At 46.3% G+C, this 19,463-nt stretch overlaps 2 protein-coding genes across 5 annotated transcripts in view; one reads left to right on the top strand and one right to left on the bottom strand.

The window, feature by feature from the left end:
• Positions 1 to 2,167: 2,167 nt before the first annotated feature.
• On the top strand, positions 2,168 to 13,137 carry PSTK (phosphoseryl-tRNA kinase). The gene is made up of 6 exons (XM_012723794.1): positions 2,168 to 2,433; positions 4,441 to 4,732; positions 4,946 to 5,144; positions 7,995 to 8,070; positions 8,937 to 9,030; positions 12,565 to 13,137. Exons 1-6 carry the CDS (start codon positions 2,218 to 2,220, stop codon positions 12,759 to 12,761), a joined length of 1,074 nt encoding a protein of 357 aa, XP_012579248.1. The 5' UTR covers positions 2,168 to 2,217; the 3' UTR covers positions 12,762 to 13,137.
• A 490-nt stretch (positions 13,138 to 13,627) lies between these two features.
• IKZF5 (IKAROS family zinc finger 5 (Pegasus)) overlaps positions 13,628 to 19,463 on the bottom strand; it is a 17,135-nt gene continuing 11,299 nt past the window's right edge. For all 4 annotated transcript variants that reach the window (XM_004680380.2, XM_012723792.1, XM_012723791.1 and 1 more), the window contains one exon: positions 13,628 to 17,405. In XM_004680380.2, the coding sequence (XP_004680437.1) occupies positions 16,462 to 17,405 (944 nt within the window). In that variant the 3' untranslated portion in view covers positions 13,628 to 16,461. The remainder of the gene's footprint in view (positions 17,406 to 19,463) is intronic.

Here is a 19,463-nt window from a genome sequence, read left to right as displayed (position 1 = left end):
GAAGGCAGCACCCTACAAAATGCCCAAGGCCCCGTGTGGCAGAATGATATTTCAGAATTAGTCTGAGTTGAGTCAAGCAGCCTTTCCCAAAGTCAAAGCTGAATGACTGATCCAACTTCAAGTTACCAAGCAGCCTTCTTGCTTCTGAGGCTTGAAAGGAACAGAGACCGGCTCCGATGACACCTGAGTCTGCAGTCTTTGCTGACACTGCCCCTGTGACTTAACCCATCTAGTGTAATAGTAAGGTTCATCAATTGGACAAATCCGGAGCAACAGTGACCTGTGCCCCTTTAGGCTACATGTTTACATGTAAGGGAGATGGGGTCATTCTGAGATAGGGGTGATTCACCTATTGCCCTTTGTAAATATTGTGGTGACACCAAACCGAGTCTGTCTTAGCATGTTGTCTCCTATACAGTGGAGCAATATATATTTTCTCTTCCCAGTGCTCTGCTTCCTTAGCTTTACCCTCATATCACTGAGGTTGGAGTGTGGAGTTCAAGGGCAGGGCCGTCTAACCCCCGAATGAAGGCATTTGTATTCAAGTTCCAACAGGCACCTGCCTGTTCAGTTGCCATAAATGAATTAAATTTCTCCCCAAAGCTCTGTATTGCAGACATCCTTGGAACTTTGGGCCTCGTGACTCAGCAGCTGCAACCCAATAGCCTTTCAGCAGAGACTCAGACCTTACTCCCCTGTTGTCATGGTAAATTCCTTCTTCATCCCACCTGATGGCCCATCAACAACTAAGATGCCACTTGGGCTGCTGTTTCAATCCTACCTCTCACCATCCATTATCTAGAGATTTAACAGGTAGGACATGGGAGACCTGTGCCCTGTCCCCCACTTGGACAAGAGGCATTTGCTTGCAGGTTCTGAGGATCCTAATACATTCTAACTGAGGCTTTAGCATCGTTTTGTCCTTCCTTGTCCAGAAAGCGTTTGCTTTCAATATTCATCACCAAAACTATCATGAATTGTGCAGACACAGAGTTTTACCTTACTTACAAACTAACAGCTAGAGGTTGTTACTTTTTCATGGTGTTCATAGAAGATGGACTACTGGGCTAGAGAAAAAGACATTCGAAAGCAACCACCAGGGCTTTATACTGGATTCTTTCAGTTTGCCATTCCCCTCAAGGCCCACAGGGATGACATAAGGAATATGTGATGGGTGCCATATAATGAAACTTAACAAATGAAGAAAAGCACAATCAAGCAAAAAATGGCAAAACAAACAAAAGAACTTGCATTTCACAGAAGAGTACTCCTGGCCAAAAGTTTTGAGCAAACAAATGATGCGCTAAGCAACCTCATTTATGATTAGGGACATGCAAACCAAGACCAGTGAGATCATTTTCTATCCTCTTGGTAAAAGTTAATATCGACTATTAGAGGAAATGGATCCACTGAGTTTCTTATACATTGTTAATGAGAATGCATATTGATGCAATAACTTAAAACAGTTTCACATATTCTAAACTTCCACTTAGATACAGACTCAGTAATTTTACATATATGCAACAGGGAACATTAAAATCAATGCTCACAGCAGCACCATTCACAATAGCAAAGTATTAAAACTAGTATCCATCATCAGGATGAATAAACTACGATAAATTTACATAATGAAATATTCAGTGCATCAATGTGCAATCCTATGGATGACTCTATAGTAATAATAGTGAATAGAGTAAGCCAAAAGATCATAGGCAGCATGACTAATATTCACTATGCCGTTCCTCCTATCATATGTAGGTGCAGCACCATTGGGACCCGCAGCACAGTTGACCGTGTCTGCTCGGCCTCCCCTTCTTGATTTCCAGGAATAGACGTTTGCAAAGAGCGCTGAGGGCAGAGGCTCAAAGACTTCTGGGATTTTCCCGGGCAGGGGACTGCATCGTTAGAAAGCCGAAGCGCAAATCCTATAGGCCTGCAAGAAAACTAAGTGCCATTCCGGGGCCCCCTGGGAAACGCCCAGGCGTTAGGAGACTCAGCGTGGTGAGGACTCGCCCACACAGAGCCCGCGCTGGGGCTTAGGGACCCAAGAGACATTCTCCTGGAAACAGCCGCGACAGTGAGGCGCTCCTGGGTTGGACGCGTCGGTTCCCCCGTCGCGGCGCCAGGCGGCGCAGTCGGGCCGTGGGAGACTGCGCGTGCGCGGCGGGCGACCGGGGGACATTTCTGGTACCGGCGACTTCGGTCTCTCTGAGCAGCATGAGAACCGGCGACGACGGCGGAGGAGCACGCGGCGAGGGGCCGCAGAAGCTAGCACTCTGCGTCCTCTGCGGGCTGCCGGGAGCGGGAAAGTCTACCCTCGCGCGGGCGCTGAGCCACCGGCTGCGGCGGGAGCAGGCCTGGGCCGTCGGCGTCGTCGCCTACGATGACGTCATGCCCGACGCGTTCCTCCCGGAGGCCAGCGAGCCGCCATTGGTCAGTGGGGAGGGGGCGGGGCCTCGGCTTCTGTGGCCCAGGTAAACGCGCCGGCCCCACCTGCTTGCACCTGCGCCTCCGGCTGACGCTGTGCGCGGTGAGGAAGGTGCATCCCTGATTAGAGAGACGAATTCGGGAAAGTTTGACCTAGGAGGAGCTGACTAGGAATAGATTATAAAATACACACGGAAAGCATCCTAGGATAACTCACTGTAGAGAGATGTGTAGCATCCGGGCAGGTAGGCGGTGCATATTCTGTGCAGTGGAGGCTTAAGACGCTATTAGGTACCGAAGTCAGCCTGCAAAATGGAAATCCCGCATGGTTGAAATGACTCTTGGAGGACCTTTGCGAAGGTTCTGCTCAGGAGTGGGACAGAATCTCTGAGAAATTCTGATACAGCCTGTTACTTCCAGCCACAGGTGAGTTCAGGTTTTGTGGGGTGATTTCAGGATTTTGCACATTTTTGGACACCCTTTTTGAAGAAAAAGAACAGGCTCTGACAAGTAACAGTGTCGCTAGGGTTCCTCTCATGATGATAGAGAGAGTGTACAAATGAAGGGTCGCGGGCCGCTGAAGCAGTCTTTATCTCAGAGTTAGTCGGCCTCTGCCAGTGGGGAAATGGCTGTTTCTTAACAGACCACCGAATGAATTGAGGGGCTTGTATCTAGCTAAGAGCCAACTTGTAAGTTCCAAGTACACATTTCTTTAAGGCTCACAATGCAGTGAGATGCTGCCCCTTGGAGAAACATGAAAACAGACGTCAGAGGAAGACGTAGATTTCATATTTCCCTTCTCAGCTCCTTCTGGAGTATATACCCTTTGATTGAAATAGTCTAAAAATTTTGAATAGATTTTTTTTTAATGCTGGAGTGTAAATATAACGCAAATAGAAGATTCCACTCTGTAGGTGAAATATTAAGTACATTTGGTGAAAAGAAGGGGTCAGTTCGGCCAAGTCACATACTTCTCTGTTCTTGGCTACTTGTCTCTAAATAGAGCCGGAGGACCACAGTAACGCCAGATTTGCTTGGATGTGTGTTTTCATCATTTGGGTGAAAATTGAAGCCATTGGTAGGAATTAGTGTATTTGCCGCTCCTTTCCCTCACTCTTACTGTTGCCTTTTTCCACCTTCCAGTAGAGTCGAAGGCAGTGGGGTGTGCTGGGCGCTGTGTGCGGGATAGCTCAGCTGTAGGGAGTTATCAGTGCCTCCTGGTTAGGGGGTTTAGCTGTTGTATTAACTGCAGGTGTTTTCCTCTTCAGTGCACAGACGGGCCAGAAGAGGGCTTCAGCTCCTGTCCTCGTTTACCCTCCAACCCTGCCCTCAGAGTGTCCTGCTCTCACAGAAGCACAGACTTCGTATTTTCAAGCTATCTGTTCTTTTCCCCTTGGCCTTCTTTCTCGCTTTTCCTGTCCACTTCGACTCTGGGGTTAACTCAAGGTCTTTCCCTCTTGGCCTGGGGAACTTTACACTCATCTCTTTCTTCCCACCATGTTTCTCATTTCAAGGAAACCTTTAATATTAGCCAGAGTGTTTTATTTTGACAGGATATTGATTTTGGCAACTCTTTTCTCCTGGGTGATAACATTTTCATTCTTTCACTTAGCCACTTAGCCGCTGTATCTGGCGCTCCAAATCAGGGGCCTCTGCTGGAGGCTGGCATATGTTGTTGGGCTGTTGATCTCGCAGGGGCTAGAGATCACACGCTAAACCCTGCCAGGGTGCAGGCCGGATATGTAGGGAGAGTGGAGGGTCAAGAAAGGTGGAGAGCCGCGAGGGTGTCTGAGCTGCCTTCTGCGTGGTTTGAGTCTGAGACGACTTAGCAGAGGACTAGCATCACTGGGGAGGCGTCTTCCAGGCCCAGGGATGCTAGCGACGAAGGCACAGAGGAGTGAGAAAACAGTGTCGAGAACTAAAGATGGCTCAGTGTTGGGGGCTGGAATTTCCAGCTGGGGCATTTTCCTGGTGAAAACCTAATTCACAGAGAGTGCAATTCTTTCTTTGTAGCCATCCCAGTGGAAACTACTTCGACAGGAACTGTTGAAATACCTAGAATACTTCCTGAACGGTGCTACCGGTGGGGGCCAGATGTCTGTCCCACCCACAAGGACTGAAGTCATGTGGGAAGCTTTTACAGCCTGCTTAAAGGATCAAGATCTGATCTCTTCGGCAGCAGCAGAGGCACGGCCCAGCTACCCCCTAACGAAGACTGCTATGTCCAGACCTTTGCTTTTGATTCTAGATGACAACTTTTACTACCAAAGCATGAGATACGAAGTCTACCAACTGGCTCGGAAATGTAATTGAAACTTTGCTTACACACAGGCGTTTATTTCCATGTCAACATCACTTTTGTCTTTAGTAGAAGGAATTGCACTAGGAAGTTTGTCTGGACATTCAGTGTGGTACAAGGGCTTTTCTGCTCCAGCTGGGCTGATTTGTCTGATACGTTTGTGTCACATTTTGGGAAAAAAAGTGTATCGGTAATTTTGTCCTTTCCGGTTGTTTTCAGATTCCTTAGGCTTTTGTCAGGTCTTTTTAGATTGTGCTCTTGAGACCTGCTTGGAGAGGAACGGCCAGAGGCCACGAGCAGTGCCTGCCGAGACCATCCACCTGATGGGAGGGAAGATAGAGAAACCCCATCCGGAGAAGAATGGTTGGGAGCACAACAGCCTCATGATTCATAGCGCAGCGTGTTCTTCTGAGACCAGGTATCCTGCCCAGAGCTGTCCTCCCCTGCCGCCCTGAGGCGGGCCCCGGCTCACTGCTTTACTTTCACCCGCGTGGCTGATCCTGCCGCCAGCCTCAGAGAGCGATTCTTTGCCTAGAAAGAGGAAACCGAGTGAGAAAGTTCAGTTGGCAAGATACTGAGCTGTGACAGCTGAGGTTTGAACCGCTGGCTTGCGAACTTTGCCCCATTAGGGGAATGTTGTCTCCCAGAGGCCACAGCCGGGCACTCAGCGTGCTCATGTTTGGGGATGCCCTTGCCAAAGTAGCAGCGTCCAACTAGATCGGTTAGTAATTTTCTGACAGAAAAGGAGCGGGAGCTGGTACTGAGCCGGACTCGCTCGCTCCTCGCCAGCGGCACTGTGGGTGTGGGAGGCTCCTAGGCCGCGGTGCTGGTTGCTTCCCACGCGTGAGGACCCTGAGAGCAGCCCAGAGCGCGCTTCTAGTGACCTCCCTGGTGATGGAGACGCTGGCGCTGTTCTCTGTTTGCGCTGTCCGGCTGGGGAGCCGCTAGCCATGAGATGTAGCCGGTGTACTGAGGACCTGAATTTTGAATTCCATTTTCATTCCTTTCCCCTTAGTGTCCTGGCGCGGCCAGTGGCAGGTGCTAAGGAGAGCGCCGCTCTGGAGATTTACTACCCACGTGGCCTCTGCTCCTTACTGACTGTTGTCCACAGGGGGGTCAGCAAATTGTGAAAGTTTTTTAAGAAGTTTAAGATTTATTTTTATTTGTGCATGAAAGAACTGGGGCCTAGGCCCAGAGGCGAGGTGTAGTGGGGGAGGGCAGAAGATTTCCCTAGAGACTGTAGGAAACAGAACAGGCAGGTCTGCTGCCCAGACAGGAGGCGTCTGCTGTGCCTTGGGTCACTCCCTGGCTGGGGATCGAACTCGTGCCGCAGTGGCTGGTGAGAGCTTGACAGTGCTGAGACTTTAACTCCTGTCCCACCAAGGAGGCCCAGTTTAAAATTTTTTTAAAGCTTCTTCCTAAAATGTTTCGTTCCCAGAATATAGAATCTGTGCATTTTACAGTACACTGTCACATGCTTCACATGAACAAAGGCCCCAAATTCGATTTAAGTCACTTGCTTGTCAGGTTTATGAAGGAGTCACTGCCGATGCTTCTGATTTTAACTTCCCTTTCGTGTTCTGAAAGTTGGAGCAGGCACATAGACAGCGAATACTCCTCTCGGAATGCTTCCGTCCTTCCCCCTTCAGAAGCCAGTGCCGGGTGGAGCGGTTGAGACGGCCCAGGGGAGCAGCAGGACAGCAGCGCTTCGAGGCCAGTGTGGCCCAGGTCTTTCTGGCGCTTCAGTGCAGCCCTTAGCACGACCGCACTCTCTTGGGTCGTCAGAACTTCCCCTATTTCCACACTCCCCAAGAGACACAGCAGAATTGGGAAGGGGCTGCTTGAGGTTGATCTAAAAACGTGAGCGGCCCTAGGCTCTGTGAACACGTCTCCGCCTGCAGCTGCTATAAGCACCCCTGAGCCGCGCTCTGCACTGGGCGTGTTCTGACATCCTCAGACAGACTCTGTTACTGTTACCCCTGCCTTGGAGACGGGGAAGGAGGTCCAGCTATAACACATCTGAGGGGAGAGCCAAGATTTGGGTCTAGTGCAGTTCACTCACTCACTCACTCCTGTCCTGGGCTCTTGTCAGTGTGAGAAAGATGATCTCGAGGGTGAGATTTAACTCAGCACATCCACTGGCTGCAAGCTTTTTCAGTGCAGCCTCTTCTACTTGCAGTAAAATTCTGAGTTCTTGCCCTCACTTACAGGCTCTCGCCCTCGTCTCCTCAGCCACCTCGCACCCTCTGGCCCCCCTTGCTGGTTTCACAGACTGGCCTTCTCCGCCCCATAAACGCAAGAAGCACGTCTCAGCGCCTCTACACGTGCTGCCCGCTGCTCCCTGCCCAAACGTCCTGCCAGCCTTCCCGGCCCGTCCGAGCATGCGGGATGCTGGGCCGCCCCTTCGCCCACATCTTTATCACTGTATTGTCTTCACTTGTTCATGTAGCTGCCACTCCCTGAAGTTTTCTGCTCCCATTTTCAATTTATTATGTCTCTGCACTCCACTAGCAGGAGTCAAGGAGGGAGGGGACTTGCTGTGTGCCCAGCCTGCATGTGGCTTCATGGTATTTTTCTTACAAGAAGTTGCTCAAGGCCCTCCCGGTGGCGCAGCAGTCATGGAGCCAAGGGCGGCAGGAGTTGGACCCCTGCCAGGGAGGGACCCCCAGGGTGCGGCAGACTCTCCTGACCCGCCCACTGCGCCCCTCACCACTGGATTTCACTAGATCTGCTTTCACTGTTCTGCGCCTCACTCTGTCTCTGACAAATCCTCTCACCCCCTGCACCTCTGGCCTATACCCAGTTCTTGTGTGCATAAATAAGTAAATCTTTTTTTTTTTTTTTTTAAAAAGGAAGTTGCTCAATAAAAAAATGAGCTGAGTCCACCTGAACCTGAACTCTTCATGGTCCTTTGACCGATGAGGAACTTTGTTCATCTACACCCAGCAAATAAGCAGAAGCAAAAAAGTACACACTGGGCCGCCTTCCTCAGGGCGCAGAGTTCTGCCAGCCTGGAGTTCAGTGCGCACTGGGGGAAAGCCAGCTTTTCGACAGGAGCCTTGGGAAAGTAATCTTGTTTAAAAGAAGGATTTTTTTGGCTTATAACTTGCTTTGGAATCTTGCAAGTCGGAGGCAGCTTCCAGATAGCTCCTTTCCTCCGTTGTTGAGGATCTTGGATTTGTAGCACTTTTCATTGTAGCATTCATAAACAAGTCCTTAGGCAGCATCTGTCTCTGAAAGGATTATTCTCTCCTTCCCCTTCTTACAGCTCGCAGTTGACTGATTTACTGCAGACTGCTTTGGAAAATCCAGTAAAACGTGTTGAGGACAATGTGGAACAAAAGGTACATCTTCCTGGGTGGATTTCGTATAACTGAGTGGGAACAACTTTTTGCAGCAAGGCTGCTTTGGGCTGAGTGCAACCCAGGAGGGAAAGGTGAGGCCAGGCCGTGCCGCCCCGCCATGGGCCCCACTCGGCGCCGGCAGGTGCCTTGGCCAGGCAGGCAGCTCGCACTGGCCGGCTCTTCTCAGCTGACGGTCCAGTTTTCATCAACATTGGAGCCTCCTGGCACTAAGTTGGCTGCTTGGAAATGAGCAGGGGTATTTACACCTCAGGAACGGAAAGGCCCTATGGGTAGGCTTTCCTTTGGGGAAATGGGGAGCCAGTTACTAGACATTCCCGTGACACCACTGCTCAGAGCCCAGTTTACAACCGGTGTGTTTCATGTACACTCAGTTCTCGTGAAGGAGAAGTGGCTTTGGATTCCACTTACTTTTCTTTCAGTCTCTTCAAGTTTGCGTTGCCTACACTTTAGTCATTTCTATTTTTTTTAATTTTTGTGCAGAAGAACTGGGGTGTAGGCCGGAGGTGCAGAGGGTGAGAGGATTCACCAGAGACAGTGAGGGCCAGACAGGAGAGGTTGGCTGCGCCCGGTGGGTCGGCTCCCTGGCCAGGGATCAAAGTCAGGCCATAGCAGCTGGACATAGATGGATAGCGCTGAGATTTTAACCCCTGCACCACCAGGAGACCTGAGGCCCCATTTCTTAAAGTCAAATTTCATTGTCATTTGTTTGTACCATTGTTATTCTGGGGGGATAACCTCACACCTCATCGTGTGATGATGCAGTCACCCACCCTAGAGCTCCTGAGCTTTCACCATTTCCTTCGTAAAACTCTCTAGCTGTCCCAGTAATAATGTCTGTTCCCTAGGAGACAGACCGGGTGATTTGTTCAACTAGCTTGCTTCATCAAGCTGATCAGACACTCCGAAGAATTGTCTCTCAGACGATGAAGGAAGCAAAAGGTATGTTGGGAGTTACATTCCATTCATGGGGAGGGCTTTCTGCAGCTGCCTGGTCCCCACACTAAGGTAGTTTGTTAGCTTTCGGTCATAAATGTTTTGTTTAAATATATAATTTGGTGATGGGAAGTGAAAATCCCACCCACAGAACTGGGTGTTTTCCTGGTACCCACGTCCTGAGCGGTGGCTCTGTGAGAGGCCATGTTTTGCATACTGGCGCCTGCAAGTTGTGTAGCATCTCAGCGAGGAGACAGAAAACACGTGAATATAGGCCTGAGCTCTGACGGGAAAGAAAGCAGGGTCAGGCGGGCTCGAAGAAGGAGCACTGACTTTTCAGAGGTCCAGAGCACTTCCCTGGGCCGTGACACGTCAGCTGAAATCTGAGCGGCTGAGGGCGGAGCCAGGCAGGTACCTGAGCTCATTCCAGGCAGAGGAGGCTGAGTGCCAAAGGGCAGAGGGAGATTGATCTAGAACAGAAAGGAGGCTTTGAGCCTGGGGTGACAGGGGCAGGGGAAGCTCAGCATGGAGTTTGAACAGGCTCAGTGTGTTCTCGTTTGGAACCTCACACTTGCTAAAGTAGCTCTTTTATGTTTTAGCTGTTGAACTCTTTGTGTAAATTTGGATTTAAAAACTAGTATCAGCTAACATTTCTTGAGCTCCTTTGCTGTGCTAAATGCTGTGTCCGATTTTCATAATCCTGTGAGGTAGGTGTAATTTTGCAAGAGGGGAAGTGGGGTCCTGAGGGGATCGCGTAACGTGTCTGCGGGGAACAGCTGTCGGGCACGTGGCAACCTGAGGCCCAGGCTAGGGCTCAGTCTGTGCTTGCTGCCAGGCCCTGCTCATCATCGTGGACCGTTAGGACCTTCACCGACACTGACAACGTGGGGGAGTAAACAGTGTACTAAGCAGACTGTGTGTTCCACTTTTTTTTTAAAACTGTGGACTCCTGTGTAGATTTGATGGTTATTTCGTCTGGAGCCCATGACTGGAAAGCATGAGGCACAGACACAGCTTCCACAGAACCCTCATGTGTTACGTGAACTCTGCTAAATTCCACTTGATCTCACTTAGAGAACCACCCATTGCAGCTTGCAACTCACTGGTAGGTTAAAACGCCAGCTCGGGGAGCGGTGTGGAGACAGAATGGCTGCACTACTAGAGTAAAAGCAAATAGTTACAGGGTTAGGCCGGTCACTAAAGGCCTTATCAGACCCGCCCGTGACATGTCCATGGCAGGTGAGAGGCAGCAAGATCAGTGTGGCTTAGGGGTTGGAGTTGAGGGGTGTGATGCCCCGCTTGCCTTTCTTCTGTTCTGTCTATAAAGTGTCAGAAGTAGGATTAAGCCCAAATCACTCTGAACTCACTTCCTACTCATTAGAAAAAAAATAGATGTGTTTGTTGGTGAGGTAACTTGGATCCAAAACAATAAAGGACTCTTACCGCTTCAGTATGAAAGCCACCTGAATTTCTAAATGGGCAGAGGCTCTGAATAAACAAACGGCCGGTAACCACTTGAAAACACTTGCCATCAGCAGTCATGGGGAAATGCAAAGCAAAACCTCAGTGAGACACTGCGTTCAGTACGCTGCTGGCAGAAAGGCTTGCACGTGGCAGACTGTGACGTCAGGGCCCTCCCAGGCTGCTGGCGGCGATAGAAGAGGGTGAAGTGGCTTTGCAAACCAGCTGCCCAGCAATTCCTCAAATGATTAAACGTCAAGTTACCAGGGGACCCCCATCGCTCCCATGCCCAGGAACGTCAGAGGAAACATGTTCATTGTACACAAAAGTTCACAGCAGCAAAAGGTGGAAACATCAGCTGGCAATGCATAAACAAAACGGGGTGTATCCGTACAGCGGGTCCCCCGGCCCTAAAATGGAATGACACGGACCCTTGCTGCAGCATGAACCGACCTTGCAAACGTCAAGTGGAAGTCAGTTACTAAAGGCCATACTAGACCCGCGGTGAAATGTCCATGACAGGTGAGAGGCAGAAAGATCAGTGTTGCTTAGGGATTGGAGTTGAGGGGGTGCGATGCTGGTCACAATCCTAAAATACAGTCCCTAACGCCATAATAACCCCAATGCTGAATCTTGAAAGTTCGAAATCCCAAAGTCCCAAGTCCTAAAAACCACAACCCGGTAAGTAACAGGTGTGTCTGTACACAGGGACACCCGCATCGTCTAGGTGTGCCGACATGGGGTCGGGTGCACGTCTCAGTTGAAAGTCCTGTTGCCACGCGACAACAATCCCCTCATCTGAAGGTTTCACTCAATACATTGGGCTAAATGGAATAACCCATTACTGGTTAACACCCTGAAATTCACTTTTAGAAAACTATCCGACTCAGTGCCAAATCAGTCTTTATGATTTAGGGATTCAACTGAAATGTTTTCTTCTGCAGAATGCACAAATCTTCAAATCTGTAGTAGTGTGCATATACAGAAAAGTGCTAGAACTTCCTCAACAAAAGATGTCCTTTTTGTACATTTGTGAAAGATAATGTCCCTCCTGGTATGTTATTTTACCTTGTGAAATGGCTCATGCACTATTGTCCTATTTCTCAATTCCCTTTAGAAATGTGTCTTTTTAAAAGATTATTTATGCATTTAAGAGTTGGAGTGTAGGCCAGAGGTGCGGGGTGAGAGGATTCACCAGGAAGAGAGTGGGAAGCAGAACATGTGATCTACTGAAATCCACTGCTGAGGGGGGCAGCAGGAAACAGGTCTGCTGCACCGTGTGGGTCAGTTCACTGGCCGGGGAGCGAACTCGTGCTGCAGTGGGAGCGGACAGCTTCATAGTGCTGAGACTTAACCCCTTGAGCCACCAGGAAGGCCCCAGAAATGTGTCTATTTAAAGAATTAAAAAAAAATTTTTCCAGAATTATTTTTATAGGGATTTTGATTTGATTTTTATAGGGATTTGAACTTTGGAGAGTTCAACAACTGGAATTATGACCCAAACCCAGGAGGCTTGGGCAGGGTGGGTAGGTGACATGTAGGGTGCAGGTCTGAGATGACAATGTTCTAAGACGGACTGTAGTGACCACTGCACTCTGAATATATTAAAGTCACTAAATTGTAGTTGAAGCGAGCAAATTGTATGGTCGGTGAATTGCAGTTCAGTAAAGCTGTTTAACAAAACCGAGTTGTTCATTCAGCTGGCGACATGGCGAGTGAGTGCTGTGCTTCAGCAGGCACAGGGCACAAGTCACTGCAGAAAGTGGTCTGGACTCTTACAGATATTAGCAGTTTCAAAACTAAATCACCATTTTCTATTTGATTTTCTTTCTGCCTCATTACCTATTAAGTCAGTAAGATAAGTCAACAATATTGTTTTTGGTAAAAAAAAAAAAAATTCCTTTCAGGCCTGTATTTTCTGCAAGTTTTTTTTAGTTCTTTGAATTTTTGTCTGTGGAACACAGCAACTGTGATTATAGGTGTCTGGCTTATTTGAAGTAATCAAATTAATTTCCTGATGTCATCAAGCCCAAGCCTGATTTAATTTACAGATAACTGGAGGATATCTTTTTATTTTAGATGAACAAGTGCCTCCTTACAATTTGAAACTTCTAGCAGAAGAACTTAACAAGCTCAAAGCAGAATTTTTGGAAGACCTAAGGCAAGGAAACAAAAAATACCTGTGCTTTCAACAAATTACGGACATACCAGGTATCATCCCTTTTTTTCATCATGAGAAAGATAACATTGTACATAAGTATTTTTCAAAGCATTAAACTTTTTAATTTCCAGTCAATTGTCAGATTTTGCAAGCAATTTGCATTTCTGGATGTTTTCTTCGGCCAATGATGCATAAATTGTCAAAAACTCAAGTTTTTAAAGAAGTCAGTCCATTCTAAAAGACGCATTTGCCCTGGAGGAATGACTTCAGGCAGCCACTTGCTGAACTTGACATGAAAACAGCTTCAGAACAGCTGCCCCTGCTCTGTCAGAGCCACAGGCCAAGGCTGGGGACTGAGTCCAATGGCCTTGAACGCGGAGGAGGGAACTAGCAAAGGGACAGAGGCATGTCTCTGGTGCCGTTTCCCACTCGTGACATCTATGGACAGGCGTTCTGCAAATCCTAGCCCATGTAGCCACAAAACCTTTTTTTTTTTTTTTTAAGATTTATTTATTCATACAGAACTGGGGTACAGGCCAGAGATGCGGAGGGTGAAAGGATTCACCAGGGACATGGGGAGCAGAAGAGGCAGATCGACGAAGTACACTGCTGAGGGGAGCAGCGGGCGGGTCAGGAGAGGTCTGCCGCCGCCGCCATGTGGATCTCCTCCGGGGCAGGCGGGAATCGAACTCATGAGGAAGTGGCTTAATCTTCTTAGTGCTGTGCTTTAACCCGCTGCGCCACCAGAGAGGGCCACAAAACCTTTTTATTTTAAATACTGGGGAAAAAAAACAACTAAATCCTAGCGTTCAAAAAAGAAAAGTTGAGATCATTAGAAAGCGTTACTTTTTTATTTATATATTACAAAAGCAAAGCTTCATTTACAATATCAACTACATACTGGTTTCAGCATTAAACTGCTTCCGGAATCCTACACAGACTGTGTGTATGGAAACCATACTTTTTTTTTTTTTTTGCATACAAAATATGTTCTTTACATCAAAGTACATATTAACAAAAACAGATTCTAGAAATCACATACCCTCTACGACTATTTAATGAAAAAGTCTGTAGCAGGGAATTTTTACATTTTAATAATACATCCATTTGATAAATATTCTTACAGAACTTAGATAAGGTTTATCTCTGAACATTCTCTATAATGACCCTTTTGTCAAACAATCCAGCAGATGAATGGCAACCTTATTTCTAAAATGAAACAGCATTGGAAAATATCCAATGGAATTGTTCGAAGTAAAAGTCTAGCCTTTACTTGAATCAAAAGTTGTAGCTACACATACTAATTTGTAACATCTGAAATAAAAGTATTCCATGTTAATAATTTCACAGTTTCTTAAAAAAATATTAGTGGAGATAAATTATCTACCAACTTTAAAAATCTAAACTTATGTTCACTGAACAAAAATAATTTAGTTTCAGAACATTGCTTGTTATCAGCAAGGTACTTACTATAAATAGTGCATGTTAAGCTTTTCCCAACTCATTTCTATAAAATATTTGATTAAAAATAAAATGGGAGAAACATAGTCAATACTTAATGAAAGATACTAACATCTTTCCAAATACAGAATTTAACTCACAAAATATTTAAATAAAGTCCTAAATCTTTTTAAAAATACAATACTAAAAAAGTTTCTAAGGTAGATTTGCTTCAAAAACTTTAGTGCATTTAGAATTGTGTAACTTTCAAGCATTGACACCTTTGGAATACCAACTGTGCTCTCTAAGTCATAGGAAAATTAGAATTATACATTCTTATTTGTAATTATGAAAAAAATCTTTTCTATGGTTAAATTAAAATGCATCTTCAAAACATCTATCTTCAATTGTTAGAAAAAAATATATTTGTCACTATTTGGCCCAGAATATACACACTAAATAAACTGGTCTTCACTAGAGTTCTTCCTCATCTATGGGAAATTCACTATTTTGGGGTATTGCTTTTATTTGAAGAATAAAACAAGTGAAGGGAAAGTCATCGCAAAGCTTCCAAATGACAGTGACCAGTTTCTCTGGCAATAAACAAACACTAGGCCAAGCTACACATTTGGAAATGGCCAAACTACAACCGACCTGAGCAGGGAGGGCTTTTGACAACAGAGCAAACAGAAAAATCTCAGCTTCACCAGCCTCAGACATGACAAGGAGAGCTACGGATAGCTTTTGGAGACTGCCTTCATGCTGCTCTCGCAACTACGCGGTGGTGATTAGACTGGAGAGTAAACCACAAGAACTCGTTTGAATGGCTTCAGCGTCTGGAAGGAAGGAGACCCACTGACTTGGCACTTGGAGGAAGCTGTGAGCATTTGCCAGCAACAGTTCCCTTTACTTACAGAGAGGCCCTTTTGGTTAATAAACACTTAATAGTCAGGATATTCTCGTTGAGATGCCAATTAGTAACACTTTCAAGATTTGAACCAAATTAAAAGTAACTTTTGCAAAGTACACAGAAACCAACTATTAGTAACAATGTATTTTATTGTTTGACCAAGCTGTCTTCAGAGTCAGCTAGATATTACACAATATAAAAACAATGGCCTATTGAGAAATTACTCTAGACTTATTTAGCAAGTCTCATTTTTGTAAACAAGTGCTGCGTTTAAATGTATTTTATATCTATCACACACCTTAGCTTTTCTTACTAAGGTGATAGTTCAACCACAGTTTCCATATAGTTTTGCCACTGTACATGAAAGACTGGGGGGCTATAAATAAGCATGACCGCTCGAATTTACAGAAAATGTTTTAAATGGCCAACTCTGAAGAGCAGGCCAGGATCTGTTCTGGAGATAGCATCTCATTTCTGGAAATCTTGCTCAGCCTTCACACTTCTGTGTTTCTAAAACTACCTTTTCTTGAAATTGTGGACAGAAGGCAGGGAAGGAAAACTTCAGCAATCTTTCTGAAGGTCTGCATCATCTCCTAGGAATGGGATGGATGACGTCCACTGTCCCTCTTTGGTCATCAAAGGAATAGGAAGAATGACATTCTCAGTATAGTTACCATCCTCACCTGGCATAGACAATGCCAGGTGAAGGATATAAAGGGAAGGTTCAAATTAAAGGGGGAAGGCATCTTCACAGATAATACTCCAGTGTTTCCAGCGTTCTCATGCATTTACCTGTGGTTTTTTATATAATGAAAAGAATTCAATGGAAATTTGATAATTTAAATCAGAAATGGAATGAACCGACGACATTTTAAATATTGAACCTCATTTTCAAGGCTTAAATTTCATTTCTTTTCAGTACTTTCACCTTATACTTTTGTAACTAAAAAGAATTAACTTACATTTCCTCTTAGGGAAAAAAGAGGAAAGAGCGTTGTTATCAGCTGAAATGAAACTAATTCAGCTTGAACTTTGTGGACTAAATGGTATTTCAATTAAGAGCAATTTTAAAGGCAATTCCTCTACTAAACATGGAAATAGCTGTAGTAGCTTTTGTGACTTATTCTGCCATTCTGAAACATGGAAAAGCAGCATCCAGCCCAGTACACTGAGCTACCAAGCCTTGAAGTGTTTGTGGACCTTAAATGTGGAAAATATAGATGATCACCTGTAAGGTTATGACTGCACCAAATCTCAAATATCTAAATGAAAGCAGAAAACAGACACTGCGTTCTAGTACATAAATGACCCTGACCAGCTTTTTGTCAATTTCATATTCTGTAAATAAAGACTTTAAATTAGCAGACACTTAATTGGGGATGACCCTCCACACACGTACAGGAGCAAATTAAAACCACAAACACAAAATGGCGAAACCGAATAAAGCACACGTGATTGTTCTCCATCAGTGTTGGTTATGCTGCCCTCTCGCAAAATGGCAGGCAAAATCATACTTGTTTTTACATTTGCACCCACATATGTTACACTGGAAAGGATTTTCATACCCGTGACATCCCATATGAATCGTGTAAAGGATGTTGTCGGCGAAGTACATGTCACAGTGTTGGCAGTGGTGGAGAAGCTGCGGGTCCTGGACTGGCAGGGTGGGCGCTGGCGTGCTGGGCTGGCTGTTCCCGATGCTCGGCGTGCTCGTGTGGGCACTGGGCTCGCTGCTTGGGCCCGCCACAGGGCTGTAGTTCCTTTGACTATGTGGCGGCCGAGGCTCAGGGCTGGTGGGAGAGGAGCTCTGCGGAATGCTCGCTGACACGGCAGAAGCCACCGCCTGGGCAGAGGGCTGCTGCATCATGAAAGGCTTCTCGTCGGGGCAGGGAACGATGTCAGGGGACGTGGGGTTTTGGTTTTCAGGTGGCAAACTGGACAACTGTCCTGCCAGCGTGGAGAGCTGATTTAAAGGGTTGTCAACCACGAGCTCTTGGGTGTCCCGTGGCAGGCCGCCAGTGGGTGCAGTCTTTGCCATGCTTTCATAGGGGTCAGTCTGGATGTTGGGGATTTCGTGGGGGAAGTCGCTCAGGTAGTCCGGCTTCTGAACCACCATGGAAGGCGGGCTGAGGTTGATGAGTGCTCTTCGGCTATAGCCCAGGTTGCCCGTTTTCTTCTGTAAGACCCCCCACATCTTCTTGCTGCTTAAGGAAGACCTAGTACCTTTAATTGGTACCATTTTATGCTTGCGCCGTCGATGATGGGACAGGTTACTTCGATCGCTGCAGCGGAAGGAACATAATTCACATTTGTATGGTTTTTCTCCTGTATGGGAACGCATGTGGGCTTCCAGATGGCGCTCATAAGCAGATGCAAATGGGCACAGGTGACATCGATGAGGTTTCTCACCTGTTTAAGAAGAAAAATCGGATATAGACTACAGAAATTGCTTGCTTGTGAAAGACTTGGAAATTTTCAGAAATTCACATCTGCACAAGATTATTAAAATTTGTAGTAAACTTACAGGCATAAGTAAAGCATAAGAACATGTCAGCAACAATTTGAGATGAGCAGATGACGCCACTGTCAAAAGTGTTAAAATGGCTACGGCTTCCGGCAGTATTTGGGAAAAGACTAGCAGAGCTGAGGATGCAGTAGTCCCTGCTCATAACTGTATCAAAAGTATGCCTCACGCCAGTTCAGGTGTCCAGCTAGACACAAACTCTTCTTTATGTATCTTCACCCACACACACATGAATAAACACCCCTTTGCCAGGAAAACAAAAATGCAGAAAACCTTTTTATGTAAATCCTTTAACAGAAACCTCAAAGTCAAAATGGGCTTTTTGGTTCCAGTAGGAATTACCAAAGTGTGCCTTCAAGATTCCTGATGCTTCATCTTCCTCCTCTCCTCTTGTTACCAAAGGGACAATTTTAGATGATGTTGTTAAGCTAAGGTGGCCCGAATATGTGGAAATACCTGGAGTGTGAGATCTGAAGGCACTTGTGACAACACTGACTACCTACTAGGTGCCAGACGCTCTGCTAGGCTCTGGGGCACAAGAAAGCCTTGCCACAATCCTGCCTATGGTTTCAGACCACCACTGCACAGCCTGGGGGCACAAGAAGCCCTGGGGCACAGAGGGACCTGACCTGCCTTCAGCAAGAGCAGGGTAGCCAGGACTGCACAGGAGGAATGAGGGAAGGCCTGAGGGTTAGCAGTACAGTGTGTAACTAATGAAAGCTTTCTCCTTCATGCAACTGAAACACTTAGTAACATTTTGGCACCTTATATTGCCTTTAGTACTAACCAGACCTGACAGACAGATGTTGAGGAGTGCTTTGGGTCAAGAGGCCCAGGGAGGGGGCCACAGGGCTGCACTTCCTGCCTGCCGAGGCTATGCTGTTGTTTTGTCTTATAAAACGGAACAACTGCTGCCCCACTAATTCAAATCTTCATTTTTAAACTATTAAAACTATTGACCAAGCACAGCGCCCCGGCGGCTGCCCCGAGCGCGGCTCTTCTCCTTACCGGTGTGGATCCTGATGTGCTCGATGAGCCGGGCGGTCCCCTTGCTGGCATAGTTGCAGTACCGGCACTTGAGCTTCCCGTCAAAAGTCCTTTCAAACCCGTCTACCAGCATTCCTGAGTTTTCATCCAGGGAAACTTCAACAGATGGGTGATCAAGTCCATTTTGATCACCATCTGTTCCAGCTATAAACACAGTATAGCAAAAAAATAATGCATCTCAGAATCAGCTCAACTTAGCATCTTAGTGTTAAGTTGTGTTAAATCTATCATAAACGTACAGTTCACTTAGCACAAAAGTTAAATTTATAAAATAATAGACTTTCTTAACATTAAATTTGATGGGCAAGCAGTAATATTTTTCTGCCTTCAAGACTCTCCTAAGGGATCTCAAATTACTTACACTAAATATCTATCCTCATTATGCTTCGTAGATAAGAACAGGGTATTATTTTTATTCGATAGGAGAGGAGACAGAGGGGAGTAAACAGTGATGGCACAGAAATTCCAGCAACTTCTACAAATACAACTGGAAGTCATAATAATCTCTTCAAATCGTAGCCCATTTTAGTCTAAGTAATCAGTGCTGAGTTCTGCACTGTTCCACTCAGTTTATACCTATGTTCTAAATTCTGGATCTTAAAATTCTAATTAAGCTTATAAAGGGAAAACATTTTTATTTTTACATCATTTTGTGCCTTTTTCCATCTCAGCTGCAGTCCCCGTGGGCTTCCCATCACCAGATCACCCGTGCGCCATCACCATAGCCCCGTGCACTCCCCCTCCCATGTTTATCCCCTCCCCCACCCCACCCCCATAAAATGTCTCGGAATATAGTTGTTCATTATAATTCCGCCCTCTCCCGGTCATAAAGCAAATTTTTTTTATCTGACACTTTTGAATGTTAGATCTGTAAGAATTTCAGAAGTACAAGATGT

The sequence above is a fragment of the Condylura cristata genome, unplaced genomic scaffold (assembly GCF_000260355.1).
Source record: "Condylura cristata isolate star-nosed mole 26May11 unplaced genomic scaffold, ConCri1.0 scaffold00011, whole genome shotgun sequence".
Classification (NCBI taxonomy): Eukaryota; Metazoa; Chordata; class Mammalia; order Eulipotyphla; family Talpidae; genus Condylura; species Condylura cristata.
The sequence above is the reverse complement of the archived record's forward strand: the minus strand, read 5'-3'. Positions and strand labels throughout refer to the sequence as shown.

Excerpts from the sequence above, each read along its gene's own strand:
- PSTK (XM_012723794.1), top strand. The coding sequence starts at position 2,218 with ATGAGAACCGGCGACGACGGCGGAGGAGCACGCGGCGAGGGGCCGCAG. Across the intron at positions 4,733-4,945 it reads CTACCAACTGGCTCGGAAAT|ATTCCTTAGGCTTTTGTCAG; the intron begins GTAATTGAAACT and ends GGTTGTTTTCAG. Across the intron at positions 9,031-12,564 it reads GACGATGAAGGAAGCAAAAG|ATGAACAAGTGCCTCCTTAC; the intron begins GTATGTTGGGAG and ends TTTTTATTTTAG.